The sequence below is a fragment of the Paramormyrops kingsleyae genome, chromosome 19 (genome assembly GCF_048594095.1).
Source record: "Paramormyrops kingsleyae isolate MSU_618 chromosome 19, PKINGS_0.4, whole genome shotgun sequence".
In the NCBI taxonomy this organism is placed as follows: Eukaryota; Metazoa; Chordata; class Actinopteri; order Osteoglossiformes; family Mormyridae; genus Paramormyrops; species Paramormyrops kingsleyae.
The window spans coordinates 2,955,147-2,967,226 of NC_132815.1; the positions used below are offsets into that span (position 1 = coordinate 2,955,147).

Sequence of the window (12,080 nt, forward strand, 5' to 3'; positions counted from 1 at the left end):
TAGCCCATGCTAACTCCCAGCGCACGCTAACCCCTAGCCCATGCTAACTCCCAACGCACGCTAACCCCTAGCCCATGCTAACTCGCTAAATGGGGGGCAGCGTGTGGTTCAGTGGGCTAAGCCGTGTGCCTGTAATCACAAGGTCGCCGGTTCAAGCCCAGCCTCAGCACGTTACGCTCCTTGAGCAAGACCCTCAATCCCCAGCTCCCTGGGCGCCGCTACAGGTGGCTGCCCTTCGTGGACAACTTACTCTACAAAGGGCAAGTTGAGGGAGGCGTAAAAACAATTTCAATAAAAAATCAATAAAGTACCAATTATTATTATTATTATTATTATTATTATTATTATTATTAACAACTCCCAGCTCACGCTAACCCATAGCCCATGCTAACTCCCAACGCACGCCAACCCATAGCCCATGCTAACCTCCAGCGCACGCTAGCCCATAGCCCATGCCAACCTCCAGCACACGCTAACCCATAGCCCATGCTAACCTCCAGCGCACGCTAACCCATAGCCCATGCCAACCTCCAGCGCACGCTAACCCATAGCCCATGCCAACCTCCAGCGCACGCTAACCCATAGCCCATGCCAACCTCCAGCGCACGCTAACCCATAGCGCATGCTAACCCATAGCCCATGCTAACCTCCAGCGCACACCAACCCCTAGCCCATGCTAACTCCCAATGAATGATAACCTACAGTGCATGCTACCCCCCCATCCCATGCTAACTCCTAGCACACGCTAACCTCCATAGTCTGACCACTGCATAACACTGACACTGTGCTGTGCTATTCATTGTAACGCTAAAGGTGCCACAGGCTTTCCCAGTGCCCCTCTCTGCACAGACGATCTTGTCAGCAGGGCTGTACAGCCCCGTGGTCACATGATCAGTCACATGCTTACCTCTCCCACTTGCAGAACTGCTGGCACTTCTTCTGCACGGCGCCCAGTTTGGGCTGCGCAGCAAGCTGCGTGACCCCTTTCACGGAGACGCCCTCCAGAAACACGGCACACTGGAAGGGGGGGGGGGGGAGTTAGTCTAAGACCAGCAGCTATAATCACCGTCTCCTGGCAGCTCTCTGACAGCAATTAACCAGCTCAAAGAAGGAGAAAGTCACGTTGGTGTCAGAGGCCTTATAACCAGACCGGTACCAGGAGTAACATCCACACACTGGGATTCGGTCCGAATGAGGCGGGACCTCATCCATGTGGTAATTACGGGTTCCCATGGGCGTGTGCAACAGCATTCGACTTCCTGTTCCCTCCAAACACACAAAGACTGCTGCGATACGCTATGGATACACACAAAGGTAACGACCAAAACAAACGAGAGACACAGCCTGAAAGCAGGTGCTTCCCCAGGCCATTAACATCCCACCTTGGATACATATAAAAATAGTAAAGCCATTGTTTCAGCTTCCACGCATCCATCCTCTAAGTGCGGACCCCGGTCGGGGTCACAGGGCAGGGATACACCCTGGCATGGCCTCTATCAGGGTTCCCAGGACCAGAGAGGTTGAGAGGAGGGTGATTTTTGGGTCAGCAGTTTCAGTGAGACAAACCCCACAGCCAGCTGATGCGCCACATGGAGAAACGAGTAAAGTTACGCAGACTTCCCATCGCCACCAGGGGGCATCAGAGAGCAAAGCGCGACTGGGTGACCCTGAAGTCTGTGCGAGACGTGCTGCAAAACAGCCGTACTTCATCTGCCACGGTTTCATCGGGCCTTCCGACATAAAGCACATTCCCCAATAAACACAAACGCAGAAAGTCATGTAAATTTAAATTAGATATAAATGAAAGATGCCCAACACACCAAGGACATATTTGGTCCTGCTTTATTCCTAACAGTAAATGGGAGGAAATGCTGCAAGGTAATGTGAACTTAATTTATTTTGACCTTTTTCAATATTGTTCAGAGCAATCTCCTGTATAAATCCTGTGGTGAACGTAATAGAAACATCATAAAAAAAGACATTCATGTTAATCTGACAGGCGTGTAACACACAGAGATGGATGGATGGATGGATGGATGGACAGACAGGGAGAACAGAGAGGCAGACGGACAGATGGAGAGAGACACATGGATAAGGACAGGCTGACAGACAGAGAGACCGGCAGATGAAGGGACAGGTAGACAGGCGGACGGACAGATGGAGAGAGACACGTGGACAGACAGAGACAGATGGACAGAGACAGGCAGACGGATAGATGAACAGAGGCAGATGACAGACAGGCATAAAGACAGATAGAGACAGATGGACAGGCAGACAGACAGATGAAAAGGCAGATAACAGACAGACAGGCATAAAGACAGACAGAGACAGATGGACAGACAGGCAGACAGACACTTGGGCCCACTAAGGTCTCCTCCTCCTCCTCCTCCTCCTCCTCCTCCTCACCAGTTTCAGACGCTCCTTCTTCCTCTTTCCAGCCATGGCTCCCGAGGAGCTCGGCCCAGACTCCGGCCCGATCACGCTGCCATCGTCATCCACCTCATCCCCTTCGTCCTCGAAGCACCAATCGGGCAGAGGCGGAGGCGCCGGGGTGTCCTCCACGTCACCGTAGCGACGGAAGAGCTCTTTCAGGTAGTCGCCTTTGTAGATGCCGGGGGGGCGAGCCTGGGCGAAGGCGGCGACGGCCGCTTCCACACTGGGACACGTGGACGGGAAAGGAAGCTCAGCACGAGGACACACACACACAGACACACACACAGACACACACACACACACAGACACACACAGACACACACAGACACACACACACACACACAGACACACACACACACACACAGACACACAGACAGACACACACAGACACAGACACACACAGACACCAGAGACCCTGGACTCATCCATAAAGGTTGTCATTTTTGCCACTTCATGGGTTCAGCATATCTCAATGTGAGAGAGAGAGAGACTTTTGACTTTTAAAAACCTCTTTAACACAAATGCATGATTAAGCCTTTCTCAAAAAAAAAATGAATAAAATAAAGAGAACAGAGAGAGAGACTTCTTTGATTGTGAGGCCAAGGGAGAGCCTTCCGCTCGTGAGCCACAAACAGAGATCCACTAGGACACAGCGGCTCTGACATCAGCCCCCGCTGTCCTGTCTCACGGTCACAGAACTCACCGCATACTCTGACACCCCCTCCCCCCTCAACCCCCCGCCCCCCCGCTCTCCCCTGTCCGATTACTGACAGTCGCCCCCGGTGATGTTGACATATTTATGGGGTGTTCGGCTGCTTGAGGGCAGCCTCCGGGACCCCAAACGGAGGCTGATGGCACTCAAGGTGAGGCGAGTAATGCTTCCATGGCAACAAGGAAGTGACAGGGGTGGGGCCGATGGGCTCAGGGACGCGGACGGAGACGGCAGCTACTCGTCACTATGACAAAGCACACAACACGGGGGGGGGGGGGGTGGACTTATGGCCCAAGTGACAATCCTGTCAGGTCTCTCTGCTGCCCGGGTTCGGTGTATCAGAGGCTGACCTCGGCCCAATACACTTTTACCTCCAGTCCATCTTCTCCACCAGGTAAGCGCAGATCAGGAACCCTGTCCGGTTGAACCCATGTGTGCAGTGGACACCTGTGTGGAGAAGAAGGTGATCTCAGATCATGTGACCCATCAGCCTCGCAGACAAGCTGGCGTCTGTGTGTGGTAGCACACGGCACACGTCAATTTCACTTCAGATTTGTGGAGCTCAGACAACTCCCAGCATGGAGGTCACTGCCCTAAAGGCCCAGGTCAGGTGACACGGTGTCTTAACTGGGTAAGGGGTGGGTCTGTAAGGACTGAGGGGGGCCCCCACAGTGATTCACACAGCCCTTTCATCACAGAAAACACCCCAGGAACAAACATTAGTCTTCCTGAGATCTGAGCAGTTCTCTCTTTAATCATTTGCTTCCATGAACTTGTTTACAGGAGCAAGCGTTAGAGGCAAGTCCAGGAAGAGGAATTTTAACAATTCAGATAATATTCAAAGGTGGAGATTTCAGACACCATTACTGCTGTTCCGTCACAGTCTCCTGCTGTTGTTTTGCTGCGGACAGACATATAAATAAAACTGGTTTAGCCACAAGTCAGAGGCAGGCTCTAGTTCCTCCAATATCACAGAGAAAGGACTTCACCACAAAAGCATTTAGGTGAGGTTGGGCCCTTCCTGTTTAAATATGAACATGTTACTCTCTGTGCCGATCAGAACCCCTTTAGGTGCAGACCCAAAACAAAAGGGGTTACGTTGTTCTTTTATGGTATGAAGTATGAATGCACCAACACAGTGCTCCTGCGTTCTTTGTATGTTTCAAAAGGTAAGTTAATTAACAACTTAGCTTTCAAAACTGAAATTCTTCTGCTGTGAAGTGCAACCCAAGGACAGTTTGGCGCTGAGATTCATGAACTTCACGGCACAGACCGTCTCCTGAAAGCAAAGCACATGCTGGCCAGGAGACGCCTGCAGTACAAAGCAAATCTCACATATTTCAAGGCTAAATGAATCCCCTGATAAGTGCCCAGTCCTGCGAGACCCCGTCACCTCTGCTGACCAGGCCCACCTACCCCGGTGGAAAAATTCACCTTGATGCACCAGATAGAAACGACAGCCACCCAAGGGTTAAGAAGTACTTTGCACAGAAGCCATTTCATGAAATCATGAGCGAGGCCGTGGAGCGAGCCGCCGCCATGCTGCAGTGTGGGCACTGCGGGGCGCCCACGAGCCCGGGCCTGGCTGGGCTTAGCCGAGAGCTGCCCCGGCGTTCCCAGGCCACCGCAGCCGGCATGCTGCAGTGTGGCCACTGCGGGGCGCCCACGAGCCCGAGAGCTGCCCCGGCTCTCCCAGGCCACCGCAGCCGGCATGCTGCAGTGTGGCCACTGCGGGGCGCCCACGAGCCCGAGAGCTGCCCCGGCGTTCCCAGGCCACCGCAGCCGGCATGCTCAGCCCTCACCTCCTTCGTATTTGTTCCTGTTCCACTTTTTAGGCTGGTGGCACCCAGACGAACACCATCCTCCCAAAACAGCGGTTGGGTTTAGCGGAGAGAGAATGCAAGGCAGAGCAGAAAAAGACAGCCAGGCTTATGCAAGATGTATCAGGCTGACAAAAAAAAGACTAACGCACATAATCCACGGCAAACATTTTAAAATTCCCATACTGAGGCCAGGCCGCCTCGGCCAGCAGGGCTGAATCGTCACTAAGGGAGCTGATCCAGAGAGACGGGTCCTAAGCTGTGTCCCCTGCCGGCGCTGACCAGCTGGCAAAACGGGCAGCCAGCCCGCCGGCCGGCCGTGTGAGCACTAGGGGGAGCCAGAGAGCCCCACGTCTGGTCGCCGGTGCCACTGCACCCCGGCTGCTGTCCTAATTCCACCTCTGTGAGCTCCGACAGCAACACACCGCAAGGGTCAGAGCATAACTCTCGGGGGGGGGGGGAACCTGCACAAGACGGCAGCTTTCCAGAAGGAGAGACAACCCTGTCACTTAGCCTGAGACATGGCGACCAAACGCACAGGACCCACGAAAGAGAGGGGAAGGTCCCTCTTTTTTCCCTCTGCTTCTAGAATCGGCTACCTGTGTTTATTCGGTAGGAGGAACAATGGCTGCTCTCACTCTGATTTCAGGGATGTGGACGATCATCACTCTGGCTCCCTCTAGTGTACGTCAGACAAAATCGCGAACACGCAACGGGTCCCTCCCACTCAGAGGGAAATATAAATAAGGAAGAAGCAGAAAGATAAGAGAGTTGAAACTGGACATCTCATTAATGGGACATACTGTCATACTGGCCCATATTCTTAACGGGACTGTCCAGGTCATTCCTAGCTAAACTGGCCTGTTTTACAAAAAATATGACAAGGTTAGATAAGACGAAGTCTGATGCAACGGCCTCAGGCTAACTGGCCCTCACTCAACACCAGTAAGACATAGGAGATGGGGGAGGACTTTAGGCGTAAGCAGACAGTAGTGTGAATACAACCCCCTCAACATCAAAGTGGGCCCGGCTGACAGGGCGAATAGCTTTAGATGTTTGGGGGATACCAGTGATGACCTCATCACATTGAATCATGTACAGTCTCAGGTGTCTAAAGCCAGACATCAGCTGTACCATCTTAGGCAGGTGGGGCGGTTCGAGGTCTTGCCAGCCATGCTGAGAGCCTCCTACACCAGACCATCAGAGAGAATCCGCATCACGGGAAATCACAGCCTGGTTTCATGACTGCTCTGGTCTGCAGCAGGTGGTGCATTAAACACCAGGACATTTACCGCAGACGATGCGGGAGCAGAGCTGCCAAATTCAGCAGGGACACGACCCACCCTAACGACTAAAAAGCGCTTCTGCCGTTTCTCAGAGAGAACTGACAAGCTCTGGTCTTTTTTCTCTTCCTTCCAGTATAACTGTCCCTTATATAGATTCACTGCATTTCACTGCAGGCTGCAGTCTGACTGCATGCCTTCCACATGCCAAATAAAACCCTCCAATTCCTGAACAGTCACGATGGAGGTCTGCTCATCACACCTGGGCTTTGCTTCTCCCTTAGAAAATGGCGCCTCATCCTGTCAGCAGTGAGCACAGAGCAGGGCGTGCAGGAGGGTCTGTCACTGCACTCCACAGCTGTATTGGGGTCCATGGAAACCTGCTAGCGCACAGAACCCACTTACTCCTGCCGAAATGTTTAGAGTGGAAGTTCAGAGAAGCCTTTCTGCCCACTACCATTGTGCTGAGCAGGTTTTTTTTTGTGTGATCTAGGGCTACACGATTGTGGATGTGGTTTTTTTGCTATAAATATTGCGATATGTATAAAGCAAAAAAGGAGTTAAAAATTCCTCACAAACCTGCAAGTGATTTAAGCAACTACGAAAATGAAGAGCTCATGCAAATGAGCAGCAAAAAAGTCGTACCGTGACATGTCTGATTTAATTTTCCTGCCTGGACATTGCACATCCGGCGATGTGACGACTGCGCATTTGCACATCACACTGACAACGATGAAACAATACAGCGTGCAACCCTAATAAGTGCCCTAACGAACCGTGCCGGTCTCCGCTGTCCGTCCTCATTAACAAGGTGTTTTCACCCAGAGAAATGCCTTTCAGTGGATGCATTCTGTTCATCACACCGTTCTCTGTAAATCATAAGCACAGTAGGGCAGGGGTGGCCAATCTTATCCGCAAAGGGCCGGTGTGTATGCAGGTTTTTGGAATAACCTGTAGGTCAGCTGTTCAAACCCAGGTGTGAGGACTCCTCAGCCAATCAGTCCTCTAATTAGTGACCTAATTAGGGAGTGGCAGCGAAAACCCGCATACACACCGGCCCTTTGCAGATAAGATTGGCTACCCCTGCTGAAGGGTGTGAAAATCCTAGGAGGGCAACTGATCCTGAGGCACTGCGTGGTCAGTTTCACATAGAATCAGGCACCTCAGCCATGAGTCAGCCTGCTGACCCCGCCCACGCGTATGCGGCTGCAGCCATACGACTGGCTGTTTGCTGGAGCGGACCGTTCTTGTTAACAAGCTGGTGTACCTAATAAAATGGCCACAGAGTCGATGCATTATGCATCCATTCCTCCTAAAACACCCAAATGTCCGTTAACTTTGATTTTTCTTGTCGTAAACTAGAACATTTATGCATGACCTTACAGATCTTTGGCTAAAGCCAGAATGTTCAATTCATGGGTGAAATACTACAGCATTAGTGCAGAAGTGTTGGCACTGTCCCATTCTGCACACAAAATATGAAAACAGGGACGTTACACCAAGGACCACATGAAGAGGGAAATAAATGAGAACGGGCCGCGTGATCGAGCCAAATCAAATAGTAAACAGCACTACAGAGAGCTTAAGAGCGCAGCGTTACTGGTCTGTCACACCGTGACCCACCATGACCAGGACGGGCAGCCACAGTCACACACTATGTCACTGAAATACAGCAACATCTCCCCCTGGTGGCAGCTTCAGGAACTGGCTGATGTGACACCTGAAGCAGGCGGGGGTGTTTGTGTTCATGGCGATGGATGTGCGTTCCGTTTCTGCCACCCACGCTGCAGCTCATGTTTCCTACTGATTCACAGCTTTTCCTAAGGTGACTTAATGCATACTTTACCCCAACACTGCAAAATTATGCGGGGAAAGAGAGCAGTTTGTTCAGAAATCTGATCCTCGCAATTATCCATCCAACTTCGACGATACAGTGCAGCGCCAGAGCAAGCCTGAAGTCCATCCTTAAAAATACCAGAGGGAACGGGAATCCAGGGATGCTAATCCGCCATAGCTCACATACAAAGAGACTTTTACCCAAAGCAACATATATTTTGTGAAAGCAAGGTCACTTCCTGATGCAATTGCAGGTTCCAGGGCCCCACAGTGAAATCACTCTGCCGACCACAAGATTCGATTTGGTAACTGATTACACCAAGTGCATGCTTTTAGTCTACAGGCGGGAACACACCGAGCTGGGGGAGTGATTATAAACCCATAACCCTGGACATGAGAGGCAACAGCATTAGCCATCATGAGACCCAGACCACAAGCAGCCAATCTCCATAATAAAAATATCCCATGATTAAAGAGGGTTTGCCTCAAGACAGATCACAATCGAAGCCGCTTCTAAAATACTAGGAAGATCGTCGAGCTGAAAGTGATAAAAAGTACACGAGCAATGGTACCGACTCAGAGGCTATTCAAAATAGTAACTTTATTTATAGGTCAAGGGGAACAGTGCTAAAACTTTTTTCTTTTTTGGGTTACAGTCCTCAAAAGTGGGCCGAGAATGCACTTCAAAGAGGAGCACAGCTGAAATCCAAAAGCATAATCGCCACCAACATCCCAGCCGACCCGTTAGCCAGTACATCCTTCTCAGCGCCCGCGTCACTGCTGACAAGATGCCGTTTCAAGGATAAAATGGATTCACCACTGCAAACCTAATACTACAACCTCAATAAAGCATGAGACTGACTTGCTACATTAAGATAAAAACTGACCATGTCTTTTCTGGTAGTCCCTCCAAAGTATTTCAATAACTAAAAAACAAAAATATTTTTCACAAATTAATTAGAAAAAGTTTTAACCTTGAAATACTGGTCCAGCTGTATGTTTTGCCATTACTTTATGTCGCCACAAGGTGGCAAACAGCCATTTGGAGCAGCAGTTAGAGCTCCATGTCTGAGCAACAGAATTCTGCAATTCATACTTGTATTCCCTCAAAGTACCTTAAGGAATAACCTAGACAGACTCTTCTGATAGGCACCTTAGCAAACGACATTAATAACGGCATTACTGAAAATTAAAAACTGATTCCTGATCCTAAAAGAAAAAGCTGATAGTAAAGTAAGCAGTTAACTGAGGACAATTTTTTTTTTTTTAACTGAGAGAGAAACTTGCCTGATACTTGATACTCGACACTAATTTATTTTAACTCCTCATCCAAGGTACTCATGTTTAAACTGATCAAGAAACACACATGCAATTGTGCATAGGAGATTAGACATCCGCAATGTCATTTTCAGTGAGTAAGATCGCCATACTCCGTGCCCTGCCGCTAATTCAAAACACTGCGGCAAAAATAAAAGCAGAAAGTGATATAAAAATACCAAATGGCAGCAATTCTGAGGGCTAATCCCGGCATCTCATTAAGATGGATGGATGGATTACACTCCCTCCGAAATGCCTCTGCTTATCGGAGCTGATTAATGTGTACAATCCAAACTGCTCTGCAGAGCCCTTGTAATGAGCGTCTGAACATCTTAATGATAAAAAGAACAATCCTTTGCAATGTTACCCAGCAAAGAACCAAATTACATAGAAAAGGTAAATCCCGCCATGCCCTTCCTCACCTATTAACTCCGGTGGACTCTTCTCCATGAAGTGCTCACAGAGTCGGATGAACATTTCTGTGGTCTCTGTAGTGGGACACTCACCATGCCTAGAAGTGGACGGGTGCGAAACAACCATATTATCCAACATGCGAGGTTCTGTCAGCTACATATTTTTAAAATAAACAAACAGTCTTCCTTTGGCCAATAACAACACTAAAGCAGACATTAGGGGCCGGATCTAAGAAAGGCAGTTAGACGTGACTACACTGCCAATGGCACAGGAAAGGCAGACACTGGATGCTTAATCATCTAATACAAAGATCTGTTTATCGGGGGGGGGGGGGGGGGGTTCCTAAGCCCCCTTACCCTCTACACTGAAGCTTCACGTATTTGATTCCTTCCTTTTCGATCTCATTCCGGTCATAGAATCGACTCGTGTTTGTCAAGTCAACCAGCAATCCCATCTTGACCTGGGGAGGGGAAAGAATGTCACTATCCATTAGACTTCAGACCACAGATTATTCCTCTTAGAAACTGTAAGTGACTGGTATCTAGTATAAAGAGAGCAAGAATAAAGACAGCATTCAGACGTACAATTAGATACTAAAAACAGGACGAACAAGATTAAAGACTAAGTATACTAATTCCAAGTATAGCACTATAGCTTAAGTATTTCTTTAAAATCAGTATGATCACTATAAGTTAAAAATGTTGAATAACATCACCTGTCCCTTATAATACGGGACCATCCCGTATTGGAACATACTATGCCGGTATTTAATGGGAGGACAGCGGCAGCCCTGAAGAGCAGAGGCTGTGCCTGAGAAGCTCACTTTCTTCTTATTTACCTTAAGACTCTTTAAGTAACTGGACAACATGCTGGGGTGGAATCTGTTCTCTTCGGGAACAAGGTCATCATATTTCGGCCCCAGCATAGTCTTCATGGGCAGAAATCTTCCTGAGGTTTTAAAAAGGGAACGGATAATCAGTGCATAATGAAGCACTTGACGGTAAAAAATCTAAATATACAGGCACGAATCCAAGACACATTCCCTAGCGAAGTTAACATGACGGGATTAATAGGTCATCAGCACCCATGCATATCCTAGTTTTTGCACACGGAAGCGCCCAGTATAACATTATAAAGCATATTTTCGTTTAGTTTCTCTTTGCAATGTCCCCTTAATATTTTGAGGCGTGATATGAGAGGTTCCCTCTATTGACAAACACTTTATCCAGCTGCAACGCAACCAGAGCAGGACCCTGCCAACGTCACGTATGGAGCACTACGTGACCGGCGCGAGCAAAGCGCCCGTCCGCTGCCCGAGCCCGAGCCCGAGCCAGAGCTCTAGCTTAGCTGGCTCGCGCCGGTTCCTCGCGATGGAAGGCGGTTCGAAGACCCCCGCGCGGTATCATGACACGTGATTCCATTCAATTAACCGGCTAACCGGCTAGTCGCGCTTATGTTCTCATTTCCTGGAAATCACCCAGCTGCTAGCTTCGCTTAGCCAGCAAGCTCCAAGCCGTATTCATGAACAATTTTCTTGCCACGGCACGGCACCGGAGACCGGGCGCCGTCTGTTACATTACGGCGACAGAAAGATTAAATAACTGATATGTACGCCATCGCGGTGCCGACTAGCGTAATGGTCACAGCTTGTGTAGCTAGCTAGCTTTTCACCTGCCACTGGTCGACCCCTTCTTGGACAATTCCGCCAGCGAGGAGGTGCCCCTGAGTGTGACATCTTATGGTTTTCGAGCGCTTCTTGTGTAGATAAACTCCTTGTAAGAATAAAGAAATCGATCAGCCCCACATTAGAAAGACCTCCTGGAGATGAACCCTCCACCGCGGGCTGTAGCACTTCTGATCCGCGGCTCCTGGGCCTTAAAATTTAAAAAAAATAACTAGCACAATTCTGGAGATTCCTGGTCTTTCTCGCCAATAAACTCATATCGTTCAGTTCTATTCTACCAGAAACTAAACTATAGAAAGTCAAGTGTGACAAATAAAACACAAACTGTCCTATGTTTTCTGGAACCCAGTTTAGTATCCGCGACTAAACTACAATCAAATCCTCCACATTTCCCCCCAGAATGCACTGGTCTGGCAGTAGGAATGTCTGCAGTAACCGAAAGACACCGCTAGATGGTAGCTGAAGCCTGAAAGCAACGGATTGTGCGCACTTTATAAAGAGACGCCAAAATAATGGTTAGTCATTGAAATCTCAATGTTTATATTGTGTGAGACGAAAGGTGTAATACCCAGTAATAACCA

The 12,080-nt window shown here is 49.2% G+C and overlaps 1 protein-coding gene across 1 annotated transcript in view; it reads right to left on the reverse strand.

The window, feature by feature from the left end:
• The window catches only part of rngtt (RNA guanylyltransferase and 5'-phosphatase), a 62,652-nt gene extending 50,699 nt beyond the window's left edge, over nucleotides 1-11,953 (reverse strand). Inside the window, exons 1-7 of the mRNA XM_023810268.2 lie at nucleotides 11,487-11,953; nucleotides 10,654-10,763; nucleotides 10,172-10,275; nucleotides 9,824-9,912; nucleotides 3,517-3,592; nucleotides 2,407-2,656; nucleotides 908-1,017 (exon numbers count right to left, since the gene is read on the reverse strand). Coding sequence (XP_023666036.1) covers nucleotides 908-1,017; nucleotides 2,407-2,656; nucleotides 3,517-3,592; nucleotides 9,824-9,912; nucleotides 10,172-10,275; nucleotides 10,654-10,763; nucleotides 11,487-11,550 — 803 coding nt within the window. The 5' untranslated portion in view covers nucleotides 11,551-11,953. The remainder of the gene's footprint in view (nucleotides 1-907; nucleotides 1,018-2,406; nucleotides 2,657-3,516; nucleotides 3,593-9,823; nucleotides 9,913-10,171; nucleotides 10,276-10,653; nucleotides 10,764-11,486) is intronic.
• Nucleotides 11,954-12,080: the final 127 nt, after the last annotated feature.